The 22,648-nt window shown below is 58.9% G+C and overlaps 1 protein-coding gene across 4 annotated transcripts in view; it reads left to right on the top strand.

The window, feature by feature from the left end:
• Positions 1-2,891: 2,891 nt before the first annotated feature.
• The window catches only part of BCL9L (BCL9 like), a 30,109-nt gene continuing 10,352 nt past the window's right edge, over positions 2,892-22,648 (top strand). Inside the window, exons 1-5 of one of the 4 annotated variants that reach the window (XM_009247147.4) lie at positions 2,892-3,843; positions 10,206-10,259; positions 19,129-19,230; positions 20,494-20,879; positions 21,543-21,662. In XM_009247147.4, coding sequence (XP_009245422.1) covers positions 19,205-19,230; positions 20,494-20,879; positions 21,543-21,662 — 532 coding nt within the window. In that variant the 5' untranslated portion in view covers positions 2,892-3,843; positions 10,206-10,259; positions 19,129-19,204. Of the gene's footprint in view, positions 3,844-10,205; positions 10,260-17,985; positions 18,005-19,128; positions 19,231-20,493; positions 20,880-21,542; positions 21,663-22,648 lie in introns of those variants that run through there. The other 3 variants (XM_009247148.4, XM_054525222.2, XM_009247149.4) reach the window with 3 other exon arrangements.

Below are 22,648 nucleotides of genomic sequence, written 5' to 3'. Positions count from 1 at the left end.
TTCGAGGAGGGGGCAAAGTGTTCCGAGCGCTGGCACGGTTCTGTCCAGCAAGTCTATTATATAATAATCACCATCTATCAGGAAGCCAGGCAGCTGGAGTGAGTGGGGAAGCCAGGATGCCCGGATCAGCTCTTCCTCCAGGGCCCAGGACGGTGTCGCCACCAAGATGGGGGTGCGGGCGCAGCCCAGCAGTGAGATGATGTGGGGGTCGAGGGGCAAGTGAGGGGCGCTGGGCAGTCAGAAGGAGGCCCCACAAACCCCGCCCCCAGACCTCTGACTGACAGTGCCCTGAGCCAATGATTGAAGTCACTGTGGGGCTCTGCGTTAACTCTTTCTTGGGTCCCTATTTGCTTTAGGGGATAGAGTCCTTTCCAGGAACTGTTTGGTCTGGACTCCTCCCACCTTCTCGGGCTAGTGCTCCAGCCGGTAAGGAGTACCAGCTGGAGAATCCTTTTGTCCTAGTAACCCCGGCAACGGGATGCCTAATCTCAGATCATCAGCAGCCCTCGCGCCGACCCCCAGCAGCCCCAAAGTAAATTGTATTACAAGATACGGTTGTGTGTACACACTGTGCTTCCAGAAACAGCCCCTCGTAGCGCTGGCACACCCACAGTGCGTCACGAACGGGCACCCTCACGCACCCATACCCATGCGGGCACTTCCACCGACGAACGCCAACGCTGACACACCTGTGACACCCCTCGTGACACAGTGACACACAGATATACGGAAAGACAGAGGTTCCCGGACTTGGCCAGTAGAGGGAGCCGCTCGATTCCAGCAAGGGCCCCCTGCCTCTTTCCTTTCCTCCTGGCTCTCTCCAGGGTTCCACCCAGAACTTGTGGCTGCCCAGAGCTCAGCTCCGAATCCCAACCTGGAACCTTCGCTGGGGGAATGAGTCACAGCCCCACCCAGGGGAGCGCTCCGCATGGCTGCTCCATAGGACATGTATTGTGCACCATTTAAGAGACCCCTGGCAACACAGACTCACTTACCCCTGCAAACACTGTTTTGGACCTACTATAAACCAGGAATTGTGCCAAAGAGAGCATAACAAGCCCCTTTGGCTTGTCATACATGTAAGGGGAGACTGATCCATATAAATGCAGTGGTCCCCTCTAAGAAGCACCCTGTTCGAGAAGTGGGGGCCCATATTATGTCTTTCTGGAGAGGAGATAAGAAATTAAACCTTATTTCCATGGGTCAGGTACTAGCCTAGGTGCTGGGATCTTTCACATTAGAAGCCTCTCTGGGCTTTGGTTTTCTTTTCTTTTAAGTGGGGATAAAATCGACTTCTCAGGACGGTGGTGATTCAATCCCCTAACCCAGGACAGTGCTTGGCACAGCAGGCTGGCACTTGGAAAAGTTTTGGTGATTGGATCAAAGCATCATCATGAGACAACGTGCATGAAAATGCTTTGTAAGCAGTGATGGGACACATAGGGGGGTTACTATGTTATCTTCTTTCGGGTTTTTGCCCGCTTCCACCTGTGCCTCCCTAAACCTTGTCCAGTGCCCAGCTGTTGGCACCATCAACCCCTCAAGTCAGTATTTACTGAAGTCCTACTACGAACCCAGCCAGCACTTGAGTATTGTGGGGAATGGAGAGGTTAGGAGGCATGGTCTGGGCCCTTAGGAATCTTTTGGGGGAAATCAGACATATATATGTGTGTGTGTGTGTGTGTGTGTGTGTGTGCATACACCTATACATATATAGGTGTGTGTGTATATATAATATATGTGACAAATAAGATAAAACACATCAGGAATTACTCAGCTGCTATGACGGGATAGGTGGTCAGAAGAGAGGGAGTCAGTGAGGCTAGAACTATCTGGGGACCATCTGTGAGGAGCGGCAGGGGAGAGGGCCAAGGAAACAGCAGGAGCAAGCAGGCTGGCTAGTGTTCTTCCTATCAGACACAGTCAATGCTTGTCACTTGGTATTAATTCTGGGTGGGTGGGGACAGTAGGAATCAGGGAAAGTGCCCTGGGATAAGGAGACCCAAATTCTAGTCCTGGGCTTACCACTTTCTAGCTGAGTAGCTCTGGCTAAGTCCTTAGGTAATGCAAACCTCAATTTCCTCACCTCTGTAATGGGACCATAACATCTTTCTTGCAGGTTTGTGGTGAACATTGAAACATGTGAAATGTTTTTAAAAAGTGCTTTGGGCCAGGCGCAGTGGCTCATGCCTGTAATCCCAGCACTTTGAGAGGCCAAGGCAGGCTGATCACCTGAGGTCAGTAGTTCGAGACCAGCCTGGCCGACATGGTGAAACGCTGTCTCTTCTAAAAATACAAAATTAGCCGGGCATGGTGGCAGGTGCCTGTAATCCCAGCTACTTGGGAGGCTGAGGCAGGAGAATCGCTTGAACCCAGGAGGCAGAGGTTGCTGTGGGCTGAGACCGCGCCATTGCACTCCAGCCTGGGTGACAAGAGTGAAACTCCATCTCAAAAAAAAAGGGCTTTACAATTTCTTTTTCATTGCCTCAATTGTCCTATAGGGTGGTGAGAGAGAGAGAGAGAGAGTGTGTGTGTGTGTGTGTGTGTGTGTCAGTCAGAGAGAGAGAGAGACGCACTTTGAGGTTAGGTTAGGAGAGTTCTTTTGAGAAGACAAAGGTTTCACTTCCACAAACATTTTCTTAGCATCCACTTTGTGCTGCTGAGGATTGAGATGAAAAAACTCAGTCTGTGTCCTCAAGGACCTCATGGTCTACTAGGAGAGACATGAATAAAGAGATGCTCAGTGCATTATGGATGTGGGTGGGTACAACGAAGAGGGGACCCAGTGCTGTGTGTGTGTGTGTATGTGTGTGTGCGCGCGCGCGCGTGTCCAGGCAACTTCCACTCCTTCTAATCAGTGCAGATAGGAAGGTAGGCTTGTCAAACCTTTCCCTTAGCCTGGGATGTTGTTGGCGCGTCTCCTCCCCAATCCTCAGGAGTGAGGAGGAGAGAAGAAACCCCCCTCACCGCCCCCGGGCCAACCTGCCTCCCGCTAGCCGGCCAGGCGCCTTACCGAGTCAGACCACTGGGAGGCTGGGGGAGCCGGGTTGGGCGAGGAGGCAAGCGAGATGGGGGAGCTCTTATTTTGACAGGGGCCTCTCCGGGCTCTGGTATGAAGGCAGAAGGAGGCAGCCAGAGAGCCCCGATGCTTATTCAGGCTGGGGAGTGGAGCCGAGTGGAGGGGCAAGCGAGGCTCCGGCAGCGCAGGGGAGCCCGGGGAGGCGGCGGCGCGCGGCGGAGCCAGTGGCTGGACATGCCCCGGACCCGGGGCCGCTGCACCACCGCCGCCGCCCGGAGCCAGCCGGCCGGACGCCCGCACGCCTGGGTCCCCCGGCGCCGCGCCGCCCGGGGGCTGCGACCCGGACCCTCGGCGTCCGACCAACAATAAGCGCCCAGACAGCCCCCTCCCCACCCAGCGCCCGCCATCCCCGCGGGCTTTGGGGAAAGTGAAAGGAGGAGGCGAAGGAAGGAAGGAAGGAAGCAAGCAAGCAAGCAAGGGAGGAGGAGCAGGAGCAGGAGCCGGAGCCCTGAGGTTCGGGGCCGAGACCCCAGCCCCGCGCCCCGGCCCCGGCGGGTGTGCGCGCTCTCCCGCCGCTGCCCGGCGCCCACGACCATGCTCCGCGGTTGGGAGGCAGGAACCCAGGCACCCAGCGATCCCCAGATAGCCTCTCCCGGGCCGGGCTGGTATTGAGATCAAGGCGACCAGGATCAAAAGATCACCGCCTGCCCGCCCCCTCTGCATCTCCAACTGGCGAGCAGGAGGACCCCCATCCACACAACGACCCTGACCTGGTCATGGCGTCCAGCTCCGGCCTGGCGTGAGGACCCCCCAATCCGCGTGAGGTGAGGGGTGGGCTGGGGGCAAGGCGAAAGTCATGCCAGGCCAGCAGAGGCGCGAGGAGGGAGATCCAGTTTGAATCGGGGAGGGGAAACACAGTCAGATTGTCTCTTGCTCTCTGGCACGTGCCCCCAGGCTGTTTAAGGTGTGGGGGACTCCCCCAGGGTCAGTGGAGGCTACTCTTAAGCCCCCAATCAGGTTGGCAGCTCCAGAACACCGTGGGGAGGGCTTAGGGGCAGCCAGAGGACCCTGCCACCCTAGCGCAGAGAACAAGGCCGGCCTTGGGCCAGCTGGAGCAGCGAACCTTGCCCTGGGGGCTTCTGGGAGATGTAGTCCCCCTCCCAGGCTCACCAACCCCGTGGGTCTCAGCACCCCAGCCCTCCTCCTCTGGCTGATAGGAGCCTCCAGAAGGAGGTGGGTTGGGACTGGGGAGAGCTGGGGGTCACCCTTTTCTCCCAGGCACTGCCTGTGAGTAGCGGGGGCTGTGACTGAGGAGTCTCTTCTTCCAAGGCTTCTGAGTGATGTGGGCTTGGCTGGGGGGTGGGGCAGTCATACAGTTCCTTGGAGGTGTCCCTGCGCTGCTAAGGGGAGGTGGCCCCTGTCCTGATCCAAAGGAACCCTCGGGGAAGAATGTAGGAAGAGAAGTGAGCTTAGGTTTCTTGTTGCGCTGGGGTAGGTCCTATTCCAGGGCTGCTGGAATTTGGTTTCAGAAGAGACAGAGGGCTGCTCTATCCTTCTGAGAAGGAGAGTGTCCCTTGAAGTCTAGGAGTCTGGAGGGTGTCTCTCTGGAGCAATGAAGCTAGGATCAGCTTCTGTCTGTCTGTCCAGCTTCCTTCCTTCCGGGTTTTTCTGACACCCCCTCCCTCCCTCCTCTTTCTGTCTACTGCTTGGGGTGTGTGTCTGTGTCTGTGTCTGTGTCTGGGGGGACCTCTGCTGCGAGGAGAAAAAGTGTTGCTCTGAGAGAGGTGACCTGGGCGTGTGTTTGAGCCCTCAGAAAGGGGTTCCAAGGCTCCCTGGATCTTTTGCCCTCACTCCCAGCCTTGGTTTAGTGTGAAAGCTGACTGTGCACTGTATCTGCTCCAACTCTGCTGCTGCCTCTGAGCAGCTCTCTGGATGAGACCGCCACAGTGAGTGGGCTTCCACTGTCTTCTCCCTCTCTTCTCAGCCTCTCCAGGGAGCAGCCACTTCCGGGCAGGGGCTGCCTTGCTCTTCTGCTGCCTCTCAGCATGGGCCTGGCTACCTTCTCCGGGTCAGGACCACAATTTCATGACCCCAGAGGAAGAGCATGCTCAGGCCGTGTCTTCCTGGTGTCAGCTCTGAGGCCCTGCTGATAGAGGCCTCAGGACAGGACAGGGAGAGAATGGGTGAGGAAGGTGAGGAGCAGGGAGAGAGACTGGGAGGCTGGTGCCAGGAAGGATGGTGCCGCCTCCCCCAGGTGATCTGCCTCCTTGGCCTTGGAGAGCCAGGTCTAGAAGGCCAGTCTTCTGGCCACCTCCCTCTAGGGGTTCCCTGCTTACCCATGTTGCTCCTGAGTGGGGTGGGGTGATGGTTCACAGCAGGAAGGGTGCTGAGGGGCAGGTAGAATACCTAAAATCTTGGATCCAGAGTGACTCTTGTGCCTGGAGTAGAAGGGGTCCCATGACTGGTGATGGTTCTGGAGGCCCATATGGAGGTTCAGAATGAATCTCTACTAGGATGGGGAGTCATGGGACTGGAGAGATACTACAGGGTCCTAGAGAGGGATTGGCAGTCCACAGAAATCTAGCGCCTCGGTGGCAATGTGGGACCTATTGATCTTGCCTGTTGAATCTGTGTTGGGTACCCTTGACCCTGCTTAGCTAGTTCCTGCCTTTGGAGTCCTGGTACCTGGGTTAAGCGGGAGCCCTAGGCTGGGGTCTCAACTTCCAGACCAGGCAGGACAGTAGCCTCTGGGCAGAGGTCTAGGGGGTGGCAGTGTCGGCTCAGCAAGGGCTGGAATGCCTGGCACCTGCTTTAGATTAAAGGAGATGCTGAGCAAAGGGGAGCTGTCTGCCTGTCAGGGGAGTGACTGGGATGGAGCTCCGTGGAGCCCAGGAGTGGAGTGGGAGGAAAGGACCAGGGTTGCAGCAGCAGCAGCCCAGGCAGGAGTGGAGGGAGCCACTGTCACCCAGCTCTGCAGCCCTCCTCCAGGGAGTCTGAGAGCCACTGTCACCCAGCTCTGCAACCCCTCCTCCAGGGAGTCCAATAGGAGGAGCTGGGGGCACCCCCACACTGCCTCTGGCACCACATGCTGAAGTTCTGTCCCAGGACCCTGGGACAGCTCTGGAAAGCTGGGGTGTTCAAGTGTCCAGTCTTCCCAGGATCAGAAGAGGCCCACAAGGAGGTGCCTGGGAGGTCCTTTGGGGTTCTTGTGGTCCTGCTGCCATGCTGGCTGTTTCTGGGGCTCCTTGGGTGCTGAGAGTGAGGTAGCTCAAGAGCCTGGGCACCCAGGGGTGACAGGGGAATGGCATCCCTTCCTTCCTTGTGCCAGAGCCCTGGGCAATGCCAGGGTGCTGACCTCTGATGGGGGGAGGGGGCAGAAGGGAGATGGCACCGTGGGAAAGTGGGCAGCCGTGGGAGCCAAGCGGGTACAGGCTGGGTGCCGCGGGCAGGGAGCCTCTGCCAGGCCCGCTCTCCCTGGGGTGGGGCGGCTGTTCCATGGACTGGCTCAACCTGTTGAGCGCCTGCCTGGCTGCTGTAGCTCCGCATGTGTGCCCCTGCCTGCCATTCCCGACAGCTGCCCACCCATAGCCACACCGTGGGGGCTGCTCTCAGGGAACTGAGGAAGGGAAGCTCTAACTGGCCAGAGGACCCGGGATGGTGCTGGTGGGAGCTCCTGCCAGGGCTGAGGAGCCCATCTGAGTCCCAGAGCTGGGGCTGGAGCCAGTTGGAGGGCTGGAAGGCCAGGGCTAGGAGGGGAAGGCCAGAGCACTGCAGCTCCTGAGCTGGTGCATGTCACTTGGCTCAGCGGCCCTGAAGACTGCCTGGACTTACAGCCTGGAATTTCCTCTGCCTGGTGCCAGGGCCAGGCCTCTGAGCCCCACCCCCAGCCTGGCCTGACCTCCCCTCCCTCGCCTCCTGGGAGAACTCAGCCTGACTTTCCCTGGAGGCTGGGGGAGGGGCAGTAAGGGCATTCTGGCTGCCGTGGGAGGGGCGACTTCCTGGGTGTGGGCATGTGTTACACTGCCTCAGTCTCCCCAAGGGTCCCGCATCCTTGTGGAGAGGAAGAAAGCCTTGGGTTCCCAGGCGGATGGCCACAGCCTGCTCTGAGTGTGGGGGGTCCTGGAACCTGTGGAAGACCCCTGACTCCTGCAGGCCCTTGCCGTCTCCCCATCCCCTGTGACCCCTTAGCTTTCCACCCACCTTGGGGCTGTGCTAGCTGGTGGGGAAGGGGAGCCAGGGTGCCACTCTGGAGGGGAGAAGGTGGTCACCACTGCCCAGGAGTAGAGGAAAGGACACAGACAGGTTCCCCCTGATTCTCCATGCCGAGGGGGAGGGGTGGCCCCCCCTGCCTTCTCACTTTTCCTGTCAGTGGCAAAAGCAGAGGCCTCTCCTTTGCAGCCCAGGCCCTCCATGCTTGGCCCTGGACTGGCCCCCCTCCTAACCTTGGTGTTTTATTCTAGGCCCCCTTCCACCTGGGCTGGGACTCCCTCTGTCCATTCCCGTTCCTCCTCCAATGGACTGGTAGCCCTGGGCTGGCCCGTCTTCCCCTCCTCCTCACTCTCCACTTCCCCACCCCCAGCCTCAACTCGGAATGGCCCTGAATCCAGCATTTCCAGCATTTCGAAACCAGGATTGTTTTGAAATCCCTGAGTGGTTCTCCACCCCCCGCAGGCTCCCCTCCTCCCCAGAGCATTGCCTTCTAATCCGACTTCACACACTGTGCGCTGCAAGTTTGTGTGTTTGAGTTTGTGTGCTAGCACATGGCTGCGTACTACTTTGTGTGTGTGTGTGTAAGTTTGTGTGTGTGTGTGTGTCTCAGTGTGGGTGTATCTTCTGTCAGCGGTTCTGTTTGGCAGTTCTGTGTGATTGGCCGATGTCATGTGTGTTTCCTGAGCTCCCCTAGGCTGTCTCTATGAATACGGGAGCCTCTGTGGGTCTGAAGGGGCCACTCTTGGAGAATTTGGAGTGCTTTTTAGGAAATGTCTTTGGATGTGCATCTTTGGGAGTTGTGTCTGTGTTGTAAGTGTCCGGGGTACCTCTGGAGAGTGTGTGTGCTGGGGGCGTGTGTCATCCACGTGTATGTGCGTGTGCGGGCACACACATGCGCTTCACTTCTCTTCCCTCCTCTCTCCTCCCTGGGAACATGTCTGGGGTATGTAGTCACAGGTCTCCCCACAGCTCCCTGGGACATGCAGTCCTCTGCCCTTTGATAGGGAAGTTTCCTGGAGTGGGGCCAAGGCTTCTGGCAGTTCTGTGGTCCTTGCAGAGAGAGTGGTGCAGTGGAGACTTTGTGACAAACTCTCCCTGGGGACTGGGTTCTCTCCCTCTACCCCTCACGGACACCTAGCACCTTGTAGGGTCCTCATACCACCTGTCCACCCTCTTTTTGTCCTGATTATACAGTGGTGGTTGTTACAGAGAGGCCCGCTGTTCTAAAGGAAAAGGGGTGGGGAAAGGGAGTGAACACCCCACTTTGGGGTCACTTGTTCATTGAGGGCCAGGAACAGCCAATCACATCGGACTTGGGAGCTTGGTGGCAAATTTAAGGTTCAGAAAAGTTGACTTCTCCAGCTAGGGTCAAATAGCTAAACAAGAGAAGACACTCATATTTCCAGCCTGAGCAGAAGACGGAGGGGTCTGGAATCCAGGCATCTGGGGTGGGGCCAGCTGCCCTTGTAGCCTTGATCGATCATGGGAAGTCCTTCTTGATGTTTAATCTCATTCCCTCCTATTGCACTTAGACAGTATTCTACATTAGAGGAGGTTCCTAGGGTTTTTTGATTTGGGGCCAAAGCAAGGACAGTGATAGCAGAGTTAGTGCATGGGATGCAGGCACTAGAACCCCCATAACCTTGCTGCATCTCAGTTTCCCATCCTGGGATCTCAGGCTAGAATGGAATGCATTTCTCCAGAAGCACTTGTGACAAATCAGTGAGGAAGCAGAGTGCTGTGGCCGCGGCTGATTGTGTGAGTCAGAGACCTGTGGAGACAGCAGCAGGAGGTGGACATAAGGATAAGCTGTCCCTTTTACGTCCCCACCCCCAGTGGCCTCTGGTCCCAGAGCACAGTGGGAGGAAGGGAGGGGTACAGGTTGGTACAGTGCTCAGTGACCCAGCAGGGGGAGGGCCTTGGCAAGGAATTTTCAGTTTGTTTCTCAATCTCTGTCTCTGAGACACGCACACACGTCACTGCAGACACCTTTAGGAGATGAGCTCAGAAAAGTCACCTAGGTGGCGGCAGGGCAGGGCAGTGCCAGACGAGGCCATGTGGAACCAGCCTTATGCTGGTAGATGCCCTGCTCTGTAGGAGCCTTAGAATGGAAAGTTGAGCCCACCCAAAGGTCTCCTCCCCAGCAGACCCCATCTCAGGTCTGGGAGGAACACAGGCTGGAGAGGGTTAAGTCTGGTTGGCAGGGACACCCCCCGCCCAGTGCAGTGAGAAAGAGGGAGGGGTGGTTAGCAGCTTGCTCTAGTTGGCGTCTCTCCCAGAATTCTTCGGAAAAGAACTCCCCTTTGACCCCCCAGTACAAACTGAGCCCAGCCACCAGCCTCCCTCCTGCCTGCTGTGGGAGCTTCGCCCAGCCCCCTCCTACCGAATTGCTAAACCGACTCCCTCGCCCCAGGTCCTCCCAACCAGACCAGGTCCTCAGGACTTGGCGTCTTCAGGGAACCAGGGCTATAGCCAGGGAAACCACACAGGGACGTAGAATACACAGCCATTCTTTTCCCTGACATAGGATAACCTGGAGGTGGCTGGTGCTAGAATCTGGGGTCCTGCAGCCTCCCCATCCCTCTCCTCCCCCAGGTCCTCAGGCCAGGTCGTGGGAGTCCTCTGCCTCTCCTCCTCCCCGTGGGGCCAAGCTCTAAGGGAGCTCTAAGGTCTTCCAGTGCCGCCTCCTCTCCTGCTTCCAGGCTAGGGAGGGGATGGTGTGGTGGGTAGGGGGTGGGGGCTGCGGGAGGGGGGCGCGGTGCAGCTGGGTCAGGCTTGGCTCCCAGCCAATCCACAGAAGTCCTGGTGGGGGTGGGGGGTGGCAAATGAGTAGCTCAGAGACTTCCTGGAGCTACAGGCTGTGTGGACTGTGCGTACATGTTTCTGTGGTGTCTTGGTGGGGGGTGCTGGGGTGATGGGAGGCGCGGGGACATAGATTGCTGGAAGGGGGCTTCTAGCTTTGACCCTTTCTCCACAGGGAGCCCCCAATCCAGACCACACCCTTGAGCCTGAGCCCGACATTATTCCTGAGGTGAGAGGTCTGTGTGCCCCTGTGTGTCCCTCTCAGCCTCCCTGATTTCTGTCCGCGGCAGCCGCGTCACCCTGGCTTAGCCTCCTGCTTGGCGTTTTGTCTTTTGGGCTCCCTCCTCTTGGCTTTCTGCCCCCATCTCTCCTTTCATTCCCCTCCCGCCAGAGGAGGGAGGTCTCCTCTGGCTCCTGGTGGGCAAACGGCCTGACCAGAACCCTAGACCCAGTCGGGTGGGGAGTGGGGCCGGGCTGGGAGGGGTTAGAGCCAGACTCCAGTGAGAGTCCAGCCCTTCTCTATCTCAGCGGATCTCACCCCCAACCTGCCCCACCCTGCGGGAGGCGAGGAGATTCCGCCCAATCGCCCTGGAGGGCAAGGTACGATTTCCTGGTTATCCCAAGTCCTTGCTCTTCCTCGCTGGCTTGGCCTCTTCTGGCTCAGTCAAAGCCAGGTGGCTACCAGCCACAGCAGCGTGGTTTCTGCCCTGGTCCCCTGGTACCCTAGCGTACACATGCGTGTGTGTACACACACAGACACACACACACACACACACACACACACACACAGAGCCAGCCTCTTTCCCTCCGCCAGCCCCCCTTCCTTACTTAGCAACAACTCCCTGAATTCACAACAAACACGCCTGAGGGCTCCCGGTCCGACTAGGGAAAGCTGGAGGAAGCTGGGGACTGGGAGGAGGCGCTTCTCCTAGACCATCCCCAGGAGGGAGGGGCTTCTCATCCCTTCACCTCAGCCCCCAACCTCTCCACTGAAGCCACCCCCCAAGGGACACCGAGGAAGTGGTCCTGCTCTCTACTGAGGAATGAAAGAGATGGGGAGCATTGGCCCCGTGTGGCTGAGCAGGTGGGTGGGGGGCAGGGCTGGGACTCCACCCTCACTGGTGAGTCCCACTTGACCTTTGACCCCCACCTGGGGCCTCATGAGCCCGTGGTAACTCTTGGCAGGGGCTCTGTGCTGTTGTCTGGGTGACTAGCCTTGTGCCCTCCTCTGACAGGCAGGGACAAGGATGGGTGAGGAAGTAACGGACTGGAGTTGGGCGGGGCTGGGGGAGGCCGGAGAACTTTGCTCTGTCCTGGCACCACAGGCCAGGCCAGGTGGGTACCTGGGTTGAGGGAGTGGGGAGCGGTGCTCTCTCTCTGATCTTCCCTGGGCAAGCCCCGGGCACATCAGGCATGGAGGGAGGATGTGAGGAGCGAGAGGGTGGGGCCTGGACACCCATGCTTTCTTTCGTCATCGTTCAGAGGACTGATACTGTGGTGCAGCTGGAGTATTGTGAAATGGCCCAGAACCCAGATGCCAGGGTGTCTGAATTCAAATCCTGCTTCTTCTAAAATTATGGGCCTTAGGCGAGTTATTTAACTTCTCGGCACCTCCCTTTTCTTAGTGGGAAAGTGGGGATAATAAGAATACTTTCTTACCAGATTGTTCTGAGGATTAAATTAGATGATGCACGTGAAGCATTTAGGACTGGTGAAGTTACAAAGTAAATGCTCAATAAATGTTGGTGATCCTCCTCATTTGATTAGTCAGAGCTCTTCATAGGAACTTTTGATCCTCCCAGGGGTTTTAGCAGGGAAGAATTGATAGTGAGAAGAGGGAGTGTGGGGGTGGGGAAGAGACAGCCTTCCACACTCCAGATTCCTGGATTCTAATACCCCTCCAGATCCACTGCTGCCTCTGTTTCCCCATCGTTGGTGCCTGCTGACTTCTTGATTGCAAGTTCCCCAATAGCCAGGGGCCTGGAGAAGGCCCAGGGAGCTTAGGACACGTCTGCCTCGCTATCTTCAGGCTTCTCAGGGCCAGCCCTCCTCCCTGAGGCTGTTTGCTCAGTTCAGCTCCAGCACTCCTCCCACTGCCCCATCCCCTGCTGCTCTGCTCTCACCAGGCAAACAAGACATTCCGTCCTTAAATGGCTTAAATGGCCACCTCCTCTCCTTCGTGGCCTAGGGGACAGGGACCTGGCTTGGGGAGAGAAGTGTCAGGGTGGAGCTGTGACCTGGATGGCAGCTGTTAGGAACACCTCAGGGCCCTGGACCCCCGGATTCCCTGTGCCCTGCCTGGGCATTTCTCTGAGGGGCAGTGCCCAGGCCTATGATAATGTGGGGGAGCCCTGATGGGCCTGTCTGTCACCTGCTGGACACAGATGGTCAGGGAGGGGGCATCATGAAGCCCAGAAGGGGAATGGGGTAATATCAGCATCCACAGCGTCCAAGGGACACCTCCAGAGTCCTTCCCTGAGCTGCGAGGGGGAGCGTGGACAGTGCTAGGAAAAGTTCTGCCTTAACCCTGTGTGCTGGCGAGGGAGAATGCTGAGTGGGGCCAGGCGGCCAGGGCTCCTATAGGCCCTGGGGTGAGAGTGGGATGGTGGAGGGGCTGAGGCTTGGGAACTTCTGGATGAGGAGCCCGGGAGTGGGCGGTAGGGATGGGGTGCCCACAATGAGGTGGGGAGGCTATGCAGACAAGGTGGGTAAAATCTTCTGGGGACTAAGATGTGGTAGAAGTGCCTAGGATCCCAGGGCCCCTGGGTCTGAGGCTGGGACTTAGCTAGCAGGTGCTCTCTCTGGCTTGGTACCAAGAGGGGTGGGCTGGAGCCCCTGGCTCTGCTTACCATGTTCCTCTGGATCCAGAGAGGACACCTCCCATCCATGGGCCTGGGGGATGAGGGCTCAGGGTCTGCCTGGGCCATGCCTCACTACTGGGCTGGCCATGCCTCCCTACTGGGCTGGCCATGCCTCCTGTGCCCAGCCCCTGGGGCCTGTTCCTTGGGCAGGCTGGGGCTATTTTTGGGATTGGGCTGGGGCTCTGGGGCCGGTTTCAGATGTTCCAATGTGAACAGGAGAAAATGGGAACAGATGGCTAGAGGGTTCCGATCAGTGGGTCCTGCTGGGCGCAGGTTATTTTTAGGGCCTTGTTAACCCTTTGGGGGCTTCTGGGGCAACCCTGAGAGATACAGCCCTCTCTAGTTGAGAAGAGAACAGGTTTTCTCCCTGGGCCCCCTACTTTCCAGAACTGCTTGTCAGTTGTTCTTTCTCTCCCAGACCCTTCCTTTGGGATCCATGGCAAGAGAGTAGGCTTAAGCTTTCTCCCAGCGCAAGTACTACAGGGTGACTGCCAAGGGGCAGGCAGGGAGAAGGGGACCTGGCAGAGGGAAGGCTGGCTCTCTTGAAGGGAAATCCCCCTTCACTTGCCTCCTGGACTTTTGAGACATGGTCCTGAGGCTAAGAGAGTGGACAGCCGCCCAGCCCCTCTCTGGGTTCATGCTCTGGATTTGAGTGTGTCGGTGAGCCCAGGATGCCCAGGAGTGTGCCAGCGGAGGGAGCTGGCCTCTGAGAGGAGGGCAGGGGAGGAGCCAAGTCTTTGTACTTGGTACCACTAATATGATGCCCACGGGCCCTGTTCTCTTGGACACTCACAGGGAAAATATCTGGACAGTGCCTGCCTTTACCAAATGCCCATATATTTGGGTGCCATGGCAGGAGGTAAAGAAAAGGACACCAAGGCCACAAGTGGTTTGTCGAGGGCTGGTGTGTCTTAGGCATTCTGTTAGTTTCACTACTGTTACCTCACTCTATAAAATTATTCTTTTGCAGATGAGGAAGCTGAGGCTCAGAGGGATAAAGGGAAGGACAAGGCCCCATAGATGAGAAGGGGCAGGGTGTGATTGACACTGTCTGACTATAAACTCGGTTTTTTTTTTTTTGAGACAGAGTCTCGCTCTGTTGCCCAGGCTAGAGTGCAGTGGTGCATCTCAGCTCACTGCAACCTCCGCCTCCTGGGTTCAAGCAATTCTCTGCCTCAGCCTCCTGAGTAGCTAGGATTACAGGCGCCCACCACCATGCCCAGATAATTTTTGTATTTGTAGTAGAGATAGGGTTTCACCATCATGGCCAGGCTGGTCTTGAACTCCTGACCTCGTGATCCACCTGCCTTGACCTCCTAAAGTGCTGGGATTACAGGCGTGAGCCACCGCGCCTGACCCTCAAACTCAGTTCTTATTCCACTGCATCATACTGCCTGCCAGGGCCCCAGCCCCAGAGGGCGAGGCCACCAGGCACCAGACCTCCTCTGGGAGCAGCTTTACTGAATGGGTGTGGGAGAGGAGGCCTGGGGACAGGGGACCCTGCCTGTCACTGCTCTCACAATCCCCTAAGCCTTTCTTGCCTGAGGGTGCCAGGACTGACACTAGAAACCCCGTGTGGCCTTCCTGTCTCCCCTGCAGAGGATCACAGGCATACATCCTGTCTCATCACCCCCACCCCTCCCGGCCTGGCCCACGTGCCCCTGCATCCTGGAGGGTCATGACAGTCTGGATGTCAATGTGGGCAGAGCTCGTGGGGCCCCCAGGTGCTGTTGGTGCCAAGAGTGTGGGCCATCAGGCGAGGTGAGGGGCCAGGAGGGATGCCTCTGCCTCTGGCTGTACCTGGGGAGAGAGCAGAGCAGGCAGGCAGGCGGGCGGGCGCTGGGTGAGGTCCCACCGTGGTGCGCTTGGCTGTGCCAGCAGTCTGCTGCACTCCGTCCTCCCACAATGGCCCCATTGTTCCCAGCAGCCAGGCAGTTTGGAGGAGGTTCCTCGGCCACCCCTACCCCCCTAAATAGGGGCCAGATTAACCCCTTGGAGGACTGAGACCAGGTGAGGGCCCACAGGGAGCTGCCTTGCCCATCTCTGCCTGTTCTGGGAACCCAGGCTTGGGAAGTTACCTTCTACCCACGTGAACCCAGCACCACACCACCTCCGGAGATGGGAGTCTCCGTAGGGTAGAGAGTGGCACCTGGATCATCTCCTACCCCCACCCTGGTGCAGGTGCCAGGGGACAGGAAGTACCAGTGGGGCGGCGGGCAGAGACCAGATATATTTGGGCCGGTGGGGCTAATTCCAGCCACCACTGCCTGCCCTACTGGCTCCTGAGCTCTTTTCCTTCCTGTGAAACCAGAGCTAGGTTGGGCCTAGCTCAGGATTTCGGTGGATTTAAAGAGGCAGCACCATCCCTGCCAGCCTGGCTCCCTCTACCCTCCCCAGGTAGGGTCTGGGGCAGAGAGAGGACTGGAGAGCTTCTTGCTCCTCGCTTGCCCTGGGCTAACCCCTGGCCCTTGCCTCTGTTGGGGTACCAGGCTTTTGGCACTCCTCTCTCCCAGAGCCTTGGGCGGGTGGGGTGGGCGGGGGTGGGCTGTGGTTTCCTGTGTTGGTTGTTTGTGCCTGGCCCAGAGTGCCCGCCGCCTGCCTGGGCTTCCTGCCCTGTCTTGTTTCCTTGTGCCCCCCACCCCCTCTCCACCCCTCCCCCTGTGGGAGGGAGCAGCTGGGGATTGGGTAGCTGTCTTTGGGGGCACCCCACTGCCAGGCCATGATTGCTTCCCAAGGCCCGGCCACACTGACAATGACTGTAGGAGCCAAGAGAAGTGAGGTGACCTCAGGCCTGTCCAAGCAATGCCACTTGTCCGTGCAGGCTCCAGAAGGGACAGTGGGCCAGAATGGGCAAAACCGCCGATCACCCCCCCAGTACCCTGTTCAACGATCCCAGACTAGAAAGGTCTGGGACCAGGAGTTTCCGTGGTCCTGTGGAGCTGGGGTTGTCTGACATTACCCTAGGGCTGCAGGTGGGGTGGGGCTGGAAACTCCCAGGGAAAACCTCCCAAGCAAAAATGGCTGATTTGCATGGTCTCCTTTGGCACAGGGTGGGGGGAAGTGGGGAGAGCTACTAGGAACCAGGGCCATGGGAAGGCCCCCTAAGCCTGGAAGTCCCCACATCGAGGGTCCCAGAGCAGCACCTTGGTCCTTGAGCAGATTTCCTGCCGGGCTACGAATCCTTGACCTCCCCGCCCGCTGAGTCACCAGCTCACGAAGAGGAAGTGACCTGAGTGGTGGAGAGAGCTTCTGAGGACTGAGGGGTCCTGACACCCAGGAGAAAGGGGATTTGGGACCCTGTCGTCTCGGGCGCTGTATCTCCCTGAGCCAGAGGCCAAGGATCTCGTTCGCCCTGTTGTCCCCAGCAGGGTCCTGAGCTCTCACGTCATCACAGGGGGCCCTGGCAGCACAGGAGCATGGACCCTCCAAAACATTTTCTTACTGCCTCTTTGGGGTGGTTTTGAGCTAGGCAGTGACACTGGTGGGCCAGCTGGTGAGCCAAGCAGAGGCTCCCAACGTGGGGGCAGCTGGGAGCAGGCAGGTTGCCACTGGATGTGGGAACGTCTGCCCTACCTGTGGTAGTTGTGTGTGGAGCAGAGCCGGTGTGTCATACCTGGAGGCTCTGGGCATCTGAGCTTTCCTCAGCTCCCTCCCCCAGCTAGGATCAAGTCCACTTTAACCCTTAGCAACCCTTAGGCTGCTGGCTTCTACCCTCTCGTCACTCGGGGTGGGGGTGGCGGGTTGGGGAGCGGATGGATATCTCAGGCCTTTTGTCAAGCCGCCTCCTCCGCTCCTCTGGGCACATTCATTCTCCTGGTATGCGCCTGGCCTTCCACTCAGGTGACTCGCACCTGCTCCCTGTTTGTGAGCTTGCTACCCCTCCCCACCTAACCCCCTAAGAGGGAGGCACGGTGATGTGTTCCCAGAGCCCCATCCCTTTGCTTTCTAGAGCCCCATCCCTTTGCTTTCTCGTACCTCAAGGGCCCCAGGCCTAGTACTAGGAAGCCCCCTTCACTGGGTACTTTAAAATTGCATTGGGCTGGGATCAGCCCTGTTGGCTTCCCATCACCAGGCCTTCCAGGTGTCTTCGGAGACTGTGAGTGTGTGGAGGAGGAGGGGTCTTTGGGAGCTGGGGCAGACTCTTGAGGGGCAAAGGGGGGAGGTGTGAGATGGGAAAGTCCTGACTCATCCACGCTTGACTCAGCTCGCCCTGCGGCGGGGTGGGAGAGAGGGGGTGGAGTCCCGGAGGGGAGGGTGACTGGAAGAGTCTTCTGGGGAGGAGCCTAGGCCTGAACGGCCACTGGAGAGGACTGATTTTCTAATAGCCCCTTCCCAAATTCTTACAGGTTCTCAATTTTTGAGGCTGTGAACATAGGTAGTGAGTGGCCCTTGTCCTGCCCTTCCCCCCTTATGGGGGGCCTGGGCACTGTGGCTGGAATGTGGGAAGCCCACCTATCTGCTGCAGGCTCAGAGGAGCAGTCATGGCTGGGGTGGCGAGGTGGGGTCACTGCAGTGTCTGGAATGAGGGTCCCCACACTGCCACGTACTGGATATGTGACTCAAGGTCACGTCACTTCCTTTTCCCAGACCTCAGTTTCCTCGTTGAAATGGGGTCGATCCTTTTGAGAATCAGCGAGTTGGTGAAGGGAGAGCCTGACATGCATGCCAGCCAGGAGCCTGCTCAGAGCCCTGGTGTCTCAGTGACTCCAGCCTCTGCCTCTGCTCTTCCCTGGTTGCGATGGAGAAGCTGGGGGTGGCGGGCTGCTTCCCAGGCAGGTCCTGGACTTTGGAACCTTCCCCCAGGAGCCTTCCTCCCCAGAGACACGGCTGGAGTGGCGAAGGCCAATGTGCCCTAGGGTTAAGTTGGGGTTAGCTTCCCGCAGGGTGGCAGGTGGGTCCCCCTCACCCCGAGGTCCCCGCCCAGCCTCCAGCAGCCCCGCAGGGAGCATCAGGAGTGTGCACCGGTGTCTGGCCGGGCCTGTCACCGGGACGAAGCTCCTGGGCCCAAGACTCCTCCCCTTTGACCGGCCGCTGGAGGGCTGCTGGAGGGCGGGTAGGGGAGGCGAGGGGGGAGCCAGGGCTGGGGGCTGTTGGGCGAGGCCTCTGTGTTTGTGTAAGTCTGTTGCTGTATCTATGGCCCTGTGCGTGTTTCTTTGTGACTACCAGGCTCAACTTTCTTCGGCTGTCTTGTGGCCGGCCTCAGTCTTTTCATCTGTTCAATGAGTCCGGCGCTCCCACTCAGCCCTCGGGCAGCCCCGGTGTCTGCGCGTGCCCCAGGCTGTCTCCGCGGCTCACGCTCCGGCCGGCGCTTCCCTGGCCTCCGGCGCGCCTCTAGCTTCCTGGGCTCCGTGCGTGTCTTTGTCTCCCTGTCCACGTGTGAGCTGTGAGTGTGTGTGAGTCAGAGTTCGGGTGTCTGTGGGTCTCTGAGCCTCTGCCGGCAGCACCCGGGGCTCGCCAAGCTCTTGCCGGCTGGCGCGCGCCCAACCCCTGGCGGGACTTGTCCGTGTGTCTGTCCGCGCGCGGGGTCTGGAGAAGCACGCTGCAGTCCTGTCCGCCTCCCGCTCGCTGCCTCGCTGGCTGTCGCTCGCTCGCTCTGCCTCTCCGCCCGGGCTCTGCCGAAGGGGGCGGGGTGGGGGTGCAGGGCGGGGGGAGGGGAGGCTCCTGCATTCTTGCGGTCGGGGAGGAATCTGAGCCAGCGTTACTGGTCTCCAAAAGAGCCCAGCTGCAGCCCCGGGGCCCCGCCAGGCCTCTCGCTGCCCGCCCGGGCCTGCTGGGATGGGCATGGGCTAGGCCTCGAGCTGGGGACGGGGCGGGGCGTGGCCCCCACCCCGGGCCCCCTCCACGGCTGGAGCGCTCTGGGGGTGGGGCGCAAGGGGTACCCCACCCTGGGTGAGGGGCGCGTCTGGGAGCAGGAATCCCTCAGGGGGCCAGGGCAGACCTCACAGCCGCCCCACGCGGCACCTTTGCTACCTAGCCTTTTAGTGAATTCTGTCTCTGCCGCCCGTCGGGGCGGAGGCTTGCTGGAGACTGCAAGCCCCCTGAGGGCAAGGTGCGGGAGGGATGGGGACAGGGCTGGCCTCCAGGATCGAGACCACATCTCGTAATCCTCTTTTTCCAGTGCCACCCCACCCTATCCAGCTCCCCAGTCCCAGGGCTGTTGGGTCCTCCCTTCTCCCCTCCCCCTCTGACACCCCCTCCCCAAGTCACGAGTTTTCTCTTTGGGGCTTGTTGCTGCAGTCCGTGCTCCAGTACCGAGTACCTGGCTGGGCCCTGGGCACGCACAGGGGCCGTAGCCCCACTGTGTGTGGGAGCCATGAGGATCCTGGCTAACAAGACAAGGTGTGTGGGTGTCGTGGCGGGCGGGATGTGTGTGTGGAGTGCGGGAAGGGAAGGGCCCAGTGGTGATGGGGCCCAAGCTGTGCTGGCCAGGAGAGGAGCCGCCCTGGGCACCTGGCTCCCAGGCCACCAGTGGGCTAAAGGGGGGTTAGCATGGGAAGGCCTGGCCCGAGGCAGGAGGCGCAGCCAGCCTTAGTGCCTGGGCCTGGGTGGGGGGCAGAGGGGACTGGCAGCCAGCTATGCTTGTGGCTTCTGGTCCCTTCTAGTTCTTCCCTCCTTAAAATGGTTTGAGCAGACCCCCTCCCACCCTACTGTGGGGTCCGAAGGCCGCCTCTGGCCTCAGTCTAGCTGGAGGTGGGAGCTCGAGTAGGGGGCGGTGCCTGCCTCCCTCCCCCCTCCCCCCTCCCCGGAGAAGCCGGCAGACAGGGCCAGGCGGCAGCAGCAGGACAGCAGAGCTGAAATAAATCTGAGCTGGTGTGGAATGAGGGGGGATAAATATCCTCTCCCGTGATGTGATCTTTCCAGCGGCTATTAATAGGTCTCCGGGGAGGGGGAGGCGGCGGGGGGAGCGGGCTGGAGCTTAAAGGGCCCGCAGCCTAGGCTGCAGGAATCCTTGGCTTCAAGCTGCACTCCCCATCTGCTTGACACACCGCTCCCCTCCCCCTTTCCTCCTGCTTCTGCCTGCCGGCCTGGCCTGCCAGGCCCCCCTCCTCAGGCCTTCCCCTCCAGCTGTCTGGACCAGTGGGTACCACTCCCTGGTGTGCGTTTCCCCACTGTCCCTGGGGAATGAGACCGGGGCATGTGCAGTGACCCCAGGTCCTGTGGCCCTTCTCTGCTGGTGTTGGGACATACGGGAGTTGAGGTTTGAGACCTTGGAAGGAGTCTGAAGGCAGCAGATCTTAGAAGAAAGGATGCTTAAGCCTGATACAGAGGACAGGGTTGGCACAGAAGCTTGCAGGCTGATGGGTGTTTTGGGGCTGAGGTGGGCGAATTCTGCCAACTCTAGGCCCTGGTTTCCATTCAAATTGTGGAGGCTGGGGGGTGGAGGGTGTCCCCATCTCCACTCCCCAAGGTGGATGAGGGCTTCAGCCCTTGTCTGAGGAAGCCATGGAAAGAGGTAGCGAATGGCTGGTGGTGGTCTTCAGATGCCACCCCTTCCCCCCACCCTCCCCTATTATTAGGGGAGGCAGGATGGGGTAATTAAGTTCCAGGCATACCTAGCCCCTAGCAAGGTTAACTTTTCACATCTCTCCTACCTTCTCCCAGGTTACCCCACCCCAGGAGGAGAGAAGCTCCAGGAAGCCCGCCGCTGTCCCCCCGCGGCCATTGCCCCCCTGCCCCAGCCAAGCCAATGCACCCAGAAAATAAATTGACCAATCATGGCAAGACAGGGAATGGCGGGGCCCAATCTCAGCACCAGAATGTGAACCAAGGACCCACCTGCAACCTGGGCTCGAAGGGCGTGGGGGCGGGGAACCATGGGGCCAAGGCCAACCAGATCTCGCCTAGCAACTCAAGTCTGAAGAACCCCCAGGCAGGGGTGCCCCCTTTCAGCTCGCTCAAGGGCAAGGTGAAGAGGGAACGGAGTGTGTCTGTGGACTCTGGAGAGCAGCGAGAGGCTGGGACCCCATCCCTGGATTCAGAGGCCAAAGGTACCCCCTTTCCTCATCCCTAAGACCCTAGCATCTCCCATAGTCCAAGGCTCAGATTGGGAGATCACCTCTCTGCCCCCTGCTTGTCCAGTCCTCATCCCACGTTCTTCTCCAGTGTTTCTGCATGGGTACCTTTCAACACCCACCAACTAGATCATTCGGGATTGGGGTTGGCCATGGTGCCACCCATGGAGGGGCCACACAGAGTGGTCAGACTTCTGGACTCCTTCCCCTCCTGCTTTCCCACCAGAGCTCCAGAAGGGGAGAGGGAGGTGCCATGGAGTGAGGAGCAGACCCCAGACCCACACACTTCCAGGAGCCTCCGTATCCCGGCTGGTGGGAGCCCTTTGGGAGCAGGCACCGGGGCCTGGAAGAGTAGCAGCAGCTCCCCCTCCCCTCCAGCCCTAATTAGAACCAGTTGTGGTTGGGGATTATGCTCTACTTGGTGTTGGGGGGGAGGGGAGACAGGCATGGGGCTATAGAGAGAAATCAGAAACAAATGGTGGCGTGGTGGGGGCCACGGGCTGGCGAAGTGCCCATCATGACCTGGGCAGTGCCCTCTAGGGTGGGGCATCTTAGAGAATGGGTCTGGGAGGGACCCTGGGTGTGGGAGAATAATGGGGCCTCTGGGCACTCACTCTTTCCTCCGTCCTGCCTGGGCAGAGGTGGCGCCGCGGAGTAAGCGGCGCTGTGTGCTGGAGCGGAAGCAGCCGTACAGTGGGGACGAATGGTGCTCTGGACCGGACAGTGAGGAGGACGACAAGCCCATTGGGGCCACCCACAGTGAGTGCCTGTTGATGCCAGGGTGCTGTAGCCCGTGATGTTCCTGGGGGATGGACTTGAGAGGACTGAGCCTGGGAAAGAAGTGAGGACTGGGAGCCCTGGATTTTTCTCTCCCATCCTACCTCTCAGACTCTGTCCCTCCCTACACTGCAACAGCCTCGCCTCTGCCTTCCAGGTGCTCAGTGGCCCCTCTCCCTAGGGACCCTATGTGGGGCAGGGTGGAGTGGCCGCCTTCCTGGTCACATCACCTACACCTCTACCTGTGAATTCCTGGCCTATGCTGCCACCTACTGGTTAGTGGAGGGAGGGCGGTGAAGCGTCCGGCTCCCAGTGTCCCTGGGAGTCGGACAGTTGGCTCTGCTGTGCAAAGCCCTGCTAAGCCTGGGTGTGAGCTGCCACTTGGCTGTGTCTCTGGTGCCCTTCCCTAACCTCTAATTGACTCCTGGCAAGTACCCAGGGTGTGTCACCAGGACAAGAAGTGGGTATGGAGGGATGCCCACTCCTCCTCTGATTCTTTTATGGATCCGCCTATATTTTGTCGTTCCATGAGTGATGCGGGAGAGCCAGACGTAACCCCTGCCCCTGGGAAGCTTGTACACATTTTTTTTCCCTCAAAGTTTACATCTTTTTGAGGTGAGAGACTTAAGAAACTAGCCAGAGAGGCTGGGTGTGGTGGCTCTCACCTATAATCCCCAGAATTTGGGGAGCTGAAACCCGAGGATTGCTTGAGCCCAGGAGTTCAAGAACAGCCTGGCCAACATAGGGAGACCCCATTTCTACAAAGAGAGAGAGACAGAGAAAGAAAGGAAAGAAGTAAAGAAAGAAGAAAAAGAAACTAGCCACAGACTATTAAATTGTGAACTCCTTGAAGGCAGGGACTATAGAAAGAAGAAAGAAAAGAGTACATTGGCTACTTTGCTACTCTGTTTTATTTAATCCTTACAACAGCCCTGTGAGGTCAGTGTTATCATGATGCCAATTACAGA

Source organism: Pongo abelii, chromosome 9, assembly GCF_028885655.2.
Source record: "Pongo abelii isolate AG06213 chromosome 9, NHGRI_mPonAbe1-v2.0_pri, whole genome shotgun sequence".
Lineage (NCBI taxonomy): Eukaryota > Metazoa > Chordata > Mammalia > Primates > Hominidae > Pongo > Pongo abelii.
This window is presented reverse-complemented; position numbering and strand designations above follow the sequence as displayed.